This window comes from Chrysemys picta, chromosome 17 (genome assembly GCF_011386835.1).
Source record: "Chrysemys picta bellii isolate R12L10 chromosome 17, ASM1138683v2, whole genome shotgun sequence".
In the NCBI taxonomy this organism is placed as follows: Eukaryota; Metazoa; Chordata; order Testudines; family Emydidae; genus Chrysemys; species Chrysemys picta.
This window is the reverse complement of record NC_088807.1, coordinates 4172186-4184940: the sequence shown is the minus strand read 5'-3', so window position 1 is coordinate 4184940 and position 12755 is coordinate 4172186. Positions and strand designations below refer to the sequence as shown.

Below are 12755 nucleotides of genomic sequence, written 5' to 3'. Positions count from 1 at the left end.
CGATATCGGGTCACCCCGCCATGGCCTGGCCAATGTCCCCCCTTTCACCTCCTGGAGCCAGGGCCCCAGAGCTGAAGGCTGTAAGGGAGTTGGGGTGGGGTGTCCCCCAAGAATTTCCTCCCCATCCCCAGCTACAGATGCTCAATCCCATCCAGGGAACCCCTGTTACCCCCCCCCAAGGTTTGCTATTTACCCCCCCCCCCCAAGGAATCCCACAATTCCTTAGGGCTGACCCTCGCTCTGCTACTGTGAGCTTCAGCTGGGAGTGGGTGGAGATAGGGGTGACCGGGAATGGGGCTGGCCTGGTGCCTGAATCCCAAACCCGGCGGCTGGGCACCCTCAAACCTAGGGGAAGTTTGGAGCCAGGCCCCATCTCTCTACGCCGGCACCACAGGGATGCAGTGGGGCCACCCTGGGGGAAGTGGGCGGTACGGGGTCGACACGTGGCTGGATGCCTGTCCTGGGGGATGCCGGGGATTCTGGGTGCCCGTCCTGGGGGATGCAGGGGGTGTGGAATTGACATGCTGGTAAACGTGGGCAGTACGGGAGTGCCAGGCTGGTGGGTGCCCGTCCTGGGGGACGCGGGCAGTAAGGGGGCAAAGTGCCGTTCTGGGGGCAAGGCAGTGGCATGGCCCGAGCACACTGTGCCCTGCCCGTTCGGCCTGCCCACATGCGGCTATGGCTGCCAAACGTGAGCGAGAGCCACCCAGGAGTGGGCGGGTCGGGCTGGGCTGCCCCCGGGACAGTCCCAGAATCAGAAGGCTTCAAGCCACCGTTGCTCCATATCTTTGGGGGGGAGGGGGGCACAGGAGCTGGGAGCTGGCTGCAGAGGAGGAATTGGGGTGGGTTGCAGGCCAGTTTAAGGCGTGCCCAAACAACAGGCCCGGTGGGTCCCAGCTCTGGCAGTCACACGATCCCAGCAAGATCTCCGGCTCCATGTTTCAAATAAGAAATTCTCTAGCCCTTGTGATTGGGAAGAGCGGGGTCTCGGGTCACCAATGCAGTGACACTGCCTGGGTCTGCAGAGAGCCTGAACCCATTGCTCCGAGAGGGATGAGCTGTCCCGAGCGTGACCGACGCAGTGACGCTGCCTGGGTCTGCCGAGAGCCTGAACCCATTGCTCCGAGAGGGGTGAGCTGTCCCGAGCATGACCGATGCAGTGACACTGCCTGGGTCTGCCGAGAGCCTGAACCCATTGCTCCGAGAGGGGTGAGCTGTCCCGAGCGTGACCGACGCAGTGACGCTGCCTGGGTCTGCCGAGAACCTGAACCCATTGCTCCGAGAGGGGTGAGCTGCCTCAAGCAATCTGAGAGGGCTTTTTATTGCCAGCCCCCGTACTCCACCATGCTAGCCTCACCCCAGCAGGGAGCTCTGCCTGGGCAGGAGGGGCACAGTGCATCAGGTCCAGCGCCTCCCCGCACCCCACCAAGCAGAGACACCCTGGCTGCAGAGGTAAGTACTGGGACCCCCCCACTGCCACCCTGCTTCTCTGGAGGAGGGGGGTCCTTGCTGTCCCTTAGGGAGTCAGACTCACGATGTGGGGGGCAGAGCTATAGGGGTTCATGATGTGATGTGCCATGGGGCCAGCGTTGGCATCTGGCCCTACTGGGTTGGGGGTGGGTGCGAACGGGCAGACCACCAGGTGCAGGACCGGAGAGGGGGAGGGTGTCCCATCAGTCAGGGTGCAGGTTCTGTGTGAACCTGGCAGTGCCCCCCCCCCCAAAAAAAAACAAAGCTCTCCAAAGATGGGGCTGCCCACACCCCCGAACCCTGCAGCGCCCCCTGGTGGGCGGCTGGCGTATCGCTCACCTGTGGACGGCTCGCCGGCCTCGGCTCTCACGTCTCGATGATGAGGGAGAAGGTGCCCTGGAGCGGAGAGAGAGCAGAGAGCGTGAGGGGGTGGGGTGGAGAGGGGCGGCCCGGGACAGAGATGGGATGGTGCCAGGGATGGGGAGGGGGAGGAGCATGGCGGCTAAGGAGGAGGAGCCTGGAGGGGGGGGTGCACAATAGGGGAAGGACTGGGGTGGGGGAACAGAAGGCTGCCCTGGGGGTGCCTAACTGGGGACACTGGGAGGAGGGGGACACTGGGCACGTCTTACCTGGGGGAGGGGAACGATGAATAAAATGATAAACTCAGAAGGGCCCATTATGATCATCTAGTCCGACCCCCTGGACCGCACAGGCCACAGACCTGCCCAGGAATCATTCCCGGAGCAGGGCTGTTAGCGGATCATCCGGTCTGCATTTTAAAACGCTCAGTGCCGGAGAATCCACCGCGCCCTCGGCCAGTTGCTCCTTGTGGTTAATTACCCTCCCTGTTAAACACGGACACCTCCTTTCCCCTCTGAATTCGTCCAGTGGCTTGGGTTAGCCCTTTCTCTGCTAGACTGAAGAGCCCTGGATTAAATATTTGTTCCTTGGGCAGATGCTGACAGCCTGGGATCCAGTCACCGTCTTTAGCCAAGCGAAATAGATCGAGCTCCTGGAGTCCTCTCGCGACCAGGCAGGTTTTCTAACCCTCTGATCATTCTCGTGGCTCTTCTCTGACCCCTCTCCGATTTACCAACATCCCCCTTGAACGGTGGGCACCAGAACCGGGCACAGGATCCCAGCCGCGGTCGCCCCAGGGCCAAACACAGAAATAACCTCTCTGCTCCTACGCGAGAGTCTCATTTATACATCCCAGGATCACACTAGGTCTTTCGCCCCAGCGTCACACTGGGAGCTCGTGTTCCGCTGATTCTCCACCACGACCCCCGGGTCTTTTTCAGGGTCACGGCTTCCCAGAGAGAGCCCCTCCAGCCTGTCCATACGGCCGACAGGCTTAGTGCCTAGGTGTCTCCGCTGACATTTAGCCGTGTTAAAAAAAAAAATCTGCTGTTTGCTTGTGCCCAGTTTACCAAGCAACCCAGAACGGCTCTGAATCACTGTATAATTGCAGGGGGTGGGCTGTATTATGCGGGGAGGGCCCTGAGGGGGAGATATTCTGGGGGTGGCGCTGGGGGAGAGGGATCCAAGGGATGTACAATGGGAGTGGAATATAGTAATTGGAAGGGGGGGGTTATTGGGGTGTATTACTGGAGAAGGAGGTGGATTATTGGGGCAGGGGCTGGAGGAAGGGGGTGTATGAAAAAGAGTATCGTGGGGCCTGTTATGGGGCTGTGCTGACCCAAGCGACCGGCTAGGCGGAGAGCTCCCACACGAGGCTCTGGCCCATCATCTCTTGAGCCCTGATCCCTCTGGGAACCCTTGACGCAGGGGGCGGGGCGAACTCAGGGCAAACAGGGGGTCACCAACCCAGCTCCCCAGAGGAGCGGCGACCAGAGGAGTTTGGCGAGGGAGCGGGAGAGGCAGACACACCTAACGAACAGGCTCTAAGCTTGGCCAATAACACCCCCTCTTCCCCCCCAAAATCCCTGCTAGAGTAAAAATACTGCAGGCAGGCGTCCCGAGCAGAGTGGGGGCTCCCGGTTCATAGCCCTGAACACGGCCTGTGCCGTTACCTGCCGCGTGGGCCGGGGGCGTTACGTGGGCATTCGGGGCCAGCAGAGACCCGAGTGCGGGCTCTGGAGACCACAGTGGGTGAACCAGAGGAGCTGAGGGAGACAGAGGGGTACGGAGAGGAGACTTTTGGGGACACAGCAGAGCGGGTTCCACCCCGTCTGACAGCCCCATGCTGCTGAGGAGGGGGAAGTCTCGGGGAAGGAGAACATCAGGCTGGGGCGGAAGGAAACAATCTCATCGTTGGGACCCTCCTTCCAGATAGTATCATGGTTCTCCTCTCACGCTGAGACACCCCCTCCGGGGGAGGGGACCCCAGTTATTAGGAAGAGACAAATCATAGTGATGGGGGAGGCGATCGGTAGAAATATGGATACAGTAACATACAAACGGCCGGACTGGGTCAGACTAAAGATTCATCTAGCCCAGTCTCCTGTCTCCCGACAGTGGCCAACGCCAGGTGCCCCAGAGGGAATGAACAGAACAGGGAATCATCAAGTGATCCACCCCCGTTGCCCATTCCCAGCTTCTGGCAAACAGAGGTTAGGGACACCATCCCTGCCCATCCTGGCCATTGTTGGACTTATCCTCCAGGAACTTATCTAGTTCTTTTTGAACCCTGCTATAGTCTTCACAACATCCCCTGGCAAGGAGTTCCACAGGTTGTGCGTTGTGTGGAAAAAAAGACTTCCTTTTGTTTTAATAGCTGGGTTTGTGATGACCAGGAGAACCGCCCGGCGAATTGCCTGCCAGGTGCGAAGGTTACAGATCTCTCAAGCTATCTACACAGTCTTGCGTGCAGTGCTGGGGAGGAGCCGGTGGTCGTGGTACATGTAGCTACCAATGACATAGGGAAGGGTAGGAGAGAGGTCCTGGAGGCCAAATTTAGGCTGTTAGGTAAGAGATTAAAGTCCAGGACCTCCATGGTAGCATTCACTGAAATGCTTCCAGTTCCACACACGGGACCAGTTAGACAGGCAGGACTGCAGGATCTCAATGCGTCGATGAGATGATGGTGTAGGGAGGAAGGACTTAGGTTTATTAGGGACTGGCAACTTAAATTTGTGCCAGGGCTCCTCTGGGCTTGGTAGTTCATAGCCCCGGCACCTTTAGGCTTAGGGTGACCAGATGTCCCGATTTTACAGGGACAGTCCCGATTTTGGGGTCTTTTTCTCACATAGGCACCTATTACCCCCCGTCCTCCTATCCCGATTTTTCACACTTGCTATCTGGTCAGATTATCTAGGCTTGGCAGTTCATAGCCCCGGCACCTCTGGGCTTGGCGCGTCAGTTATGAAAGTAAAAAAATTCCTTGAATCCTGGCACCTCTTTCATTACAAATTAAGCACTGGAAGGGGGGGAACCTTTTGGGAAAGGAGACGCCTAGAGAGGAAAGATGGGCTCCACCCAAACCAAACCAGAACCCGGGTTGCTGGCATGCACACTTTAAAAGGTCGGAGGAAGTTTTTAACACTCAGGCCTGGGGAAGCCGACAGGTACAGAGGATCACCGGGTTTGGGCAGAAACATCACGCAGGGAAGGATTTATTAAAAGGGGAACTCTGTAGTAAAGGGGATAGGAAAGAAGTTGGTAACATACAAGTAGGAGCTAGCGAGATACAGTCAGGTGTCAAAAAGTCAGGTTTAAATAGCCCATGAAGGCAAGCCTCGGATACTGACAAAAGATGGACAAGTTCTTATCTACAAATGCTAGCAGTCTCAATGCTATGCGGGTGAACCAGAGTGCCTGGTATTAAGTGAGGATATGAATATAATAGACATCATGGAAACTGGTGGAATGAGGATAGTCACTGGGACATAATACCAGGGTACAAAATAGATCAGAAGGACCGAGCAGGTGGTGCTGGTGGGGGAGTGGCCGTATAAAGCACAAAGTAAAAATCTTAAATGAATCAAACTGTACCATAGAATCTCTATGGATAGAAATTCCAGGCTTGACTAGTAAGTGTCTAGCAGTAGGAATATCGTACCGATCATCTGGCCAGGATGGGGACAGTGACAGAGAGATTAGAGAGGCTACAAAGGCCGAAAATTCAATAATAATGGGGGACTTCAACTATCCCCATAGTGACTGGGTACATGTCAGCTCAGAGCGGATGATGAGATAAGATTTCTAGACACCATTAATGACGACTTCTTGGAGCAGCTAGTCCTGGAACTCACAAGGGAAGAGGCCATCTTGATTTAGTCCTAAGTGGTGCACAGGATCTGGTCCAAAGGGTGAATACGGATGAACCGCTCGGTAATAGTGACCATAACATAATTCAATTTAGCAGCAAATACCAACGAAATCCACCACAGTAGCATTTTACGTCCAAAAAAGGAGAACGACACAAAATTGAGAAAACGAGTTAAAGAGAAATTAAGAGGAACAGTCACAAGAGTGAAACGCCTGCAAGCTGCATGGAGACTATTTAAAACACCCCAATAGAGGCTCAAACTAAATGTATACCCCCAAATAAAAAAATGCAGCAAGAGGACCAATAAAAATGCCACCCTAGCTAAACAGCGGAGTAAAAGAGGCGGTTGGAGGCAAAAAGGCATCCTTTAAAAATTAGAAGTCAAATCCTAGTGAGGAAAATAGAAAGGGACAAACTCTGGCAAGTCAAGCGGAAAAAATATGAGGCAGGCAGGCAAAAGAGAACTTGAAGAGCAACTAGCTAAGGACACAAAAACTAACAGCGAACATTTTTAAGTAGATCAGAAACAGGAAGCTGCTAAACGGTCATTGGGGCCACTGACGTTGAGGTGCTCAAGGAGCACTTAAAGACGACGAGGCCCTTGCGGAGAAACTAAATGAATGCTGCGCATCGGTCACCACTGCGAGAATGCGAGGCAGATTCCCACGCCTGAGCCATTATTTGTAGGTGACAAATCCGAGGAACGGTCCCAGATTGAGGTGTCGATAGAGGAGGTTTTGGAACAAATCGATAAATTAAATGGTAATAAGTCACCAGGACCAGGTGGTATTCACCTAAGAGTTGTGAAGGAACTCAAATGTGAAACAGGAGAACTGCTAACCGTGGTATAAAACCTATCACTTAAATCAGTCTCTGTACCAGACTACTGGAGGGGAGCTAATGTAACATTGATTTAAAAAACAAAAAAGACTCCGGAGGCGATCCTGGCAATTACAGGCCTGTAAGCCTGAGTTCAGTACCAGGCAGACTGGTTGAAACTAGAGTAAAGAACAGCATTATCAGACACATAGATGAACCCGCTACATTGGGAAGAGTCAACACAGCTTTTGTAACGGGAAATCACGCCTCACCAATCTATTAGAATTCTTTGAGGGGGGTCAGTAATTATGTGAACAAAGGTGATCCAGTGGATATAGTGTACTTGGACTTTCCACAAAACCTTTGACAAGGTCCCTCCCCAGGGCTGTTAAGCATGGGATAAGACGGAAGATCCTCTCCTGGATCAGTAACTGGTTAAAAGATAGGAAACAAAGTGTGGGAATAAATGGTCAGTTTCCACAGTAGAGAGAGGTAAATAGCGGGGTCCCCAAAGGATCTGTCCTGGGCCCAGTGCTGTTCAACATATTCATAAATGATCTGGAAAAAGGAATGAACAGTGAGGTGGCAAAATTTACAGCTGATACAAAACTACTCAAGATGGTTAAGTCAAGAGCAGACTACGAAGAGTTACAAAGGGATCTCACAAAACTGGGTGACTGGACAACAAAATGGCAGATGAAATTCAATGTTGATAAATGCAAAGTAATGCACCTTGGAAAACAGAATCCCAACTATATATACAGAAGGATGGGGTCTAAATTAGCTGTCACCACTCCAGAAAGAGATCTTGGAGTCATTGTGGAGAGTTCTCTGAAAACATCCACTCAATGTGCAGCGGCAGTCAAAAAAGCGAACAGACTGTGGGGAACCAGTAGGAAAGGGACAGATAATAAGATAGAAAATATCACATTGTCTCTCTCTATATCCATGGTACGCCCACATCTTGAATACTGTGCACAGTTCTGGTCACCCCATCCAAAAAATATATATTAGAATTGGAAAAGGTGCAGGGAAGGGCAACAGAAATGATGAGGGGGATGAAGCAGCGTCCATATGAGGAGAGATTAAAAAGCCTGGGACTCTTCCGGTTGGAAAAGAAACGCCTGAGGGGGGATATGAGAGGGGTCTATAAAAATCATGACTGGTGTGGAGAAAGTGACTAGGGAAAGTGTTATTTACCACTTCACATCACACAAGAAGGAGGGGTCACCCAGTGAAATTAATGGCAGCAGGTTTAAAACAAACCAACGGAAGTATTTCTTCACACAACGCACAGTCAACCTGTGGAACTCCTTGCCAGGGGATGTTGTGACGGCCAACAGTTCAAGATAACATTTAGATAAGTTGCTGGAGGACCGGTCCATCAATGGCTATTAGCCAAAAGGGTCAGGGATGCAACCCCATGCTCCAGGTCCCTGAACTTCCAACTGCCAGAAGTGGGACTGGACGACAGGGGATGGATCACTCGATAATTGCCCTGCTCTGTTCACTCCCTTTGAACATCTGGCATTGGCCACTGTCGGAAGACAGGATACTGAGCTAGATGGACCCCAGTCTGGCCGTTCTTATGTTCTTGTTCTTGGGGAGAGGGCTGGGGGAGGTGGGAGTTTAATGGGAGTGAATTACTGGGGAGGGGAGTATAAGGGGGTATACTATGGAGAAGGGTGTGGGATGAGGGGGTATATAATGTAGGTGTATTATTTTGGTAGGGGGTGTATAACGGGTTATTATGGGGTGCTGGGGTGTATTATTGGGGGAGGGGTGTAATATGGGGGGAGGGGCACTGGAGGGGGGGCTCTCACCGGCCACTTGAAGTGGAAGGGCACGTGGATGGGCGCGCTGGTGGCCACAGCATTGCGGTCGGCGGGGACCATGTCGCTCAGGGCGGCCCCGAAGGTGCAGGGGGGGCTCGGGGGAGACGACCGCCTGGGCGTGCTTGAGGCAGACGCGGAAGAAGAGGCGACAGGGCCTGGCACTGGGGCACAGGCTGCGGGCACTGCTGCGGAACGAGTGCACCTGGAGCTCGAACACCCCAGCCGGCTGGGCCTGCGGGACAGAGTGGGGGGGGTTAGCATGGGACCCTGCCAGCCTCCCCCTGGAGATCCCCCCACCCCGACCCTCCCCGCTAACTGCTGCCCACCCCAGAGATCCCCCCAGCCCACAGTCTGCATTTCCAGCACGTATCCCCAACCCACAGCCCAACCCTCCGGCATGCAGCCCCCACCCCAGAGATTCCCACCAACCCACAGCCCGTGCCCCCGATCACACAGCCTCCACCCCAGAGATCCCCAACCCACAACCTGTGTCCCCAATCAACACAGCCCCCACCCCAGAGATTCCCCCAACCCACAGCCCGTGCCCCCGATCACACAGCCTCTCACCCCAGAGATCCCCAACCCACAACCTGTGTCCCCAATCACACAGCCCCCACCCCAGAGATTCCCCCAACCCACAGCCCGTGCCCCCGATCACACAGCCCCCACCCCAGAGATCCCCAACCCACAACCTGTGCCCCCAATCACACAGCCCCCACTCCAGAGATCCCCAACCCACAGCCCGTGCCCCCAATCACACAGCCCCCATGCCAGAGATCCCCAACCCACAGCCCGTGCCCCCGATCACAACTGTCCCCACACCAGAGATCCCCAACCCACAGCCCGTGCCCCCTATCACACAGCCCCCACCCCAAAGATCCCCCAACCCACAGCCCGTGCCCCTGATCACACAGCCACCACGCCAGAGATCCCCAACCCACAGCCCGTGCCCCTGATCACACAGCCACCACGCCAGAGATCCCCAACCCACAGCCCATGCCCCCGATCACACAGCCCCCACCCCAGAGATCCCAACCCACAGTCCGACCCCCACCCCAGCGCACTGTCCCATCCACCCAGAGATCTTACCCAGCCCAGAGACTGTGCCCACAAGCCCCCTGGCCCTCCCTAGGGTGAAATCCCCACATGGCAATTCCAAGCCCCCTGGCCTCCCCTCCATAGTTTGCACCCCCCCCCAACTCAAAGCCTTTGCTTCCCAGGGCACAAACCCTTTCAACCCTCCCCCCAGATATCCCCCTCAGGCCACCCCCATCCCCACCCCCTGCCTCTCACAGCCCAGGGTTAATCTCCCTCTCCAGAGAAACTCCCCCCACTCCAACTCTGTCACACCCCACCCATGGCACAAGTAACCCCACCTCCCCCAGGAGCAAAGCCACCCCTGGACCATGCAACCCCCCCCAGGACACCCAGCCCCCTGGATCCTGTACCCCCCCACCAGCCCCAGGGCATAGTTTATCTCCCCCCTCCCCCGCAGCCTGGAACCGCCCCCTTCCCTGGGCAAAGCCGCCCCCAGAGGTTCCCTTCTTTAACTCCCACCCGCCGACATGGGTTGTCCCCCCGCCCCCCACCCGCACCAAGGGCCTCCCCGAGAGGGGCCCCGTTTTCCACAGACCCTCCCCAGTGCCTGAACTCTTCCTGGGGTCCTGCCAGTCTACCCTGCGTGCGGGGACCCCCGGGGTGAGCCCGGTCACCTGACCCCTCCCCGATCCCCCCAGGTCAGCGCGCAGAGAAGCCCCCCCCCCACACACACACACACAGGTAAGCGCGCGGGGCTGGTGGAGGGAGCTCCCGAGCCGCCAGCCCTGCCCAGAGCGCAGCCCCCTTGGAGAGGTCCCGGTTCCCCGCCCCAGAGCGCAGCCCCCCTTGGAGAGGTCCCGATTCCCCACCCCGTGGCCCAGCCCCCTTGGAGAGGTCCCTGTGTCCGCGCCCCGCAGGGCACGGCGCTCTCGGAGAAAGGTCCCGATTCCTCTCCGCCCCCCCGCGACGTGTCCCCCTTGGAGCAGACTCCCCCAGCCACACGCCCAACTCAGCAACCCCCCTTCCCAACTCCCAAACCCACCCCCGCCCAGCCCCCCCATGGAGCGGTCACCGATCCCCCCCCTCTCCTCCCCCAGGTGCTAACCCCTTGGAGAGGTCACGGTCGTCATCCCCACTCCCACCCCATGGCGTGCACAGCCCCCCCTTGGAACAGTCCAGGTCCCCACTCCTTGTGCCCCTGTGCGCAGCCCCTTTGGAGAGATCCCGACCCCCCGGATACCGCCTCTGCCCTGCGCGCGGCCCCCCTTGGAGAGATCCCAACACCCCCCCCCCATACCGCCCCTGCCCTGCGCGCTGCCCCCTTGGAGAGATCTCAACACGCTCCCCCCCCCATACCGCCCCTGCCCTGCCCCCCTTGGAGATAGGGTGACCAGATGTCCCGATCTTATAGGGACAGTCCCAATATTTGGGTCTTTTTCTTATATAGGGTCCTATTATCCCCCACCCCCTGTCCTGATTTTTCACACTTGCTGTCTGGTCACCCTACTTGGAGAGATCCCGATCCCCCCCCCCATACCGCCCCTGCCCTGCGCGCTGCCCCCTTGCAGAGATCCCGACCCCCCCCCATACCGTCCCTGTTCTGCGCGCTGCCCCTTGCAGAGATCCCGACCCCCCCCCCCCATACCGTCCCTGCTCTGCGCGCTGCCACCTTGCAGAGATCCCGACCCCCCCCCATACCGTCCCTGCTCTGCGCGCTGCCACCTTGCAGAGATCCCGAGCCCCCCCCCCCCCATACCGTCCCCGCTCTGCGCGCTGTCCCCCTTGGAGAGATCGCGACCTCCCCCCAACATACTGCCCCAGCCCCAGCCCTGCGCGCTGCCCCCTTGGAGAGATTCGGACCCCCCTTCCCCATGGATACCGCCCCTGCCCTGCGCGCTGTCCCCCTTGGAGAGATCCCGACACACACACACCCCACCATACTGCCCCAGCCCTGCGCGCTGCCCCCTTGGAGAAATTCGGACCCCCCCTTCCCATGGATACCGCCCCTGCCCTGCGCGCTGCCCCCGGGGAGGTCCCTCTGGGCCGGAGTCACTCACCAGCTGAGCGCAGAGCAGGGCCAGGACGCCGGCCAGGAGCAGGGGAGCCATGGGGCGAGGAGGCGGCGGGCGGCAGCTTAGTCCGAGGGGTCGCTGCCCCGGGAGGGGTCGGTACGCGCGGGGCGGGGGAAGGCAGCGGGAGGTGCCCGCCCGGTGGCACCCAGAGCCGGCGGAGGCGGTGGGAAAGGCAGAGCGGAGCGCACGGACAACGAAGCGGCCGCCTGCCGCCCGCGGCTCTTTTAAAGCCCGGCCCTGCCTGGTGTCGGGTTGCCTGGCCCGGCTCGCCAGCCCCCGCCCCCTTCGCTCCCCCTCCCCTTCCCCTTCCCACCGGCAGGGGCAACCCCCCGCCCCAGTGGAGCGACTGGGGGTGAGCCCAGCAGCCGCTGGGACTGGCCCGGGGCCCCTGCGGCCTCTCCGGGCTCGTGGGTTCTGGGATTTTCCTCTCGCCCCACGCGTGACCCTGCCCGGCTATGGTGCCTACAGGGCAGAGATGTGTCTGCCCCAGGGCCCACGTCTGGGCCACTGCCCTGGGCCTTTGGCCCTCCTGCTTCGGCTGCAGGAGCCAGGTGGGAAGAGAGGCAGCCGCTGGGCGCTGGGGTAATGGGGCACCCAACTGGTGACCCCCTGAGCTGGAATGGATCCGGGAAGAGGCTCATCTAGCCCGGTCTCAGGCCTCCCCGGACGGCCCAGGAAGGTGGAATCAAGCTGGCGCGGAGAGTTAGAAAGGGGTGAAATGCTGGGGCAGGAGGCTGGATCTCTCTGCCAAGGTTGGTGCCAACATTTCACAGAACCGAAGGCCAGGAGCCCGTTAGCTCACCTCGGTTGGCCTCGCCCGGAGCTCCCTCAGTTTCCCCGGGGTCCCCCTTGATTGAGCCCAATGACCCTAGGCCGAGATCAGGAACGACCCAGGTGCTATCAGGGGCAGGGAATTAATTACAGGAGGCCGAGCAAAGGGGAGCTGCAGAGAAAGGAGAAACCTGTCCCCCCCCCCCCACCCTACCCCACCGCCCTTCAGCTTTAACTCTTACAACCCCGGCTAGTCCTGTTATCCACAGAAATGGTTGATCCCTTTTTGACATTTACATTCTTGGCCTCTGCGCCTTCCAGTGGCCGTGAGTTCCACAGGCTAATGGTACCTTGTGGGAAGAAGGCATTTCCTGTTTCTGGTTTTGAATCAATCAATCAATCTCACACACACACACACACACACACCGCCTGTCCCCCTGTCCTTGGGTGATGAGACAGGGGAGTAGACGTTCCTGATTTCCATTCTCTGTCCCCCAGTCCCCGTGGGATAGAGATTTA

At 57.8% G+C, this 12755-nt stretch overlaps 1 protein-coding gene across 1 annotated transcript in view; it reads right to left on the bottom strand.

The window, feature by feature from the left end:
* Positions 1-11723, bottom strand: part of DLL3 (delta like canonical Notch ligand 3) — a 272902-nt gene extending 261179 nt beyond the window's left edge. The window contains 5 exon segments of the mRNA XM_065571764.1: positions 1810-1839; positions 1842-1866; positions 8344-8448; positions 8450-8587; positions 11451-11723. Of these exon segments, the coding sequence (XP_065427836.1) occupies positions 1810-1839; positions 1842-1866; positions 8344-8448; positions 8450-8587; positions 11451-11501 (349 nt within the window). The 5' untranslated portion in view covers positions 11502-11723.
* Positions 11724-12755: the final 1032 nt, after the last annotated feature.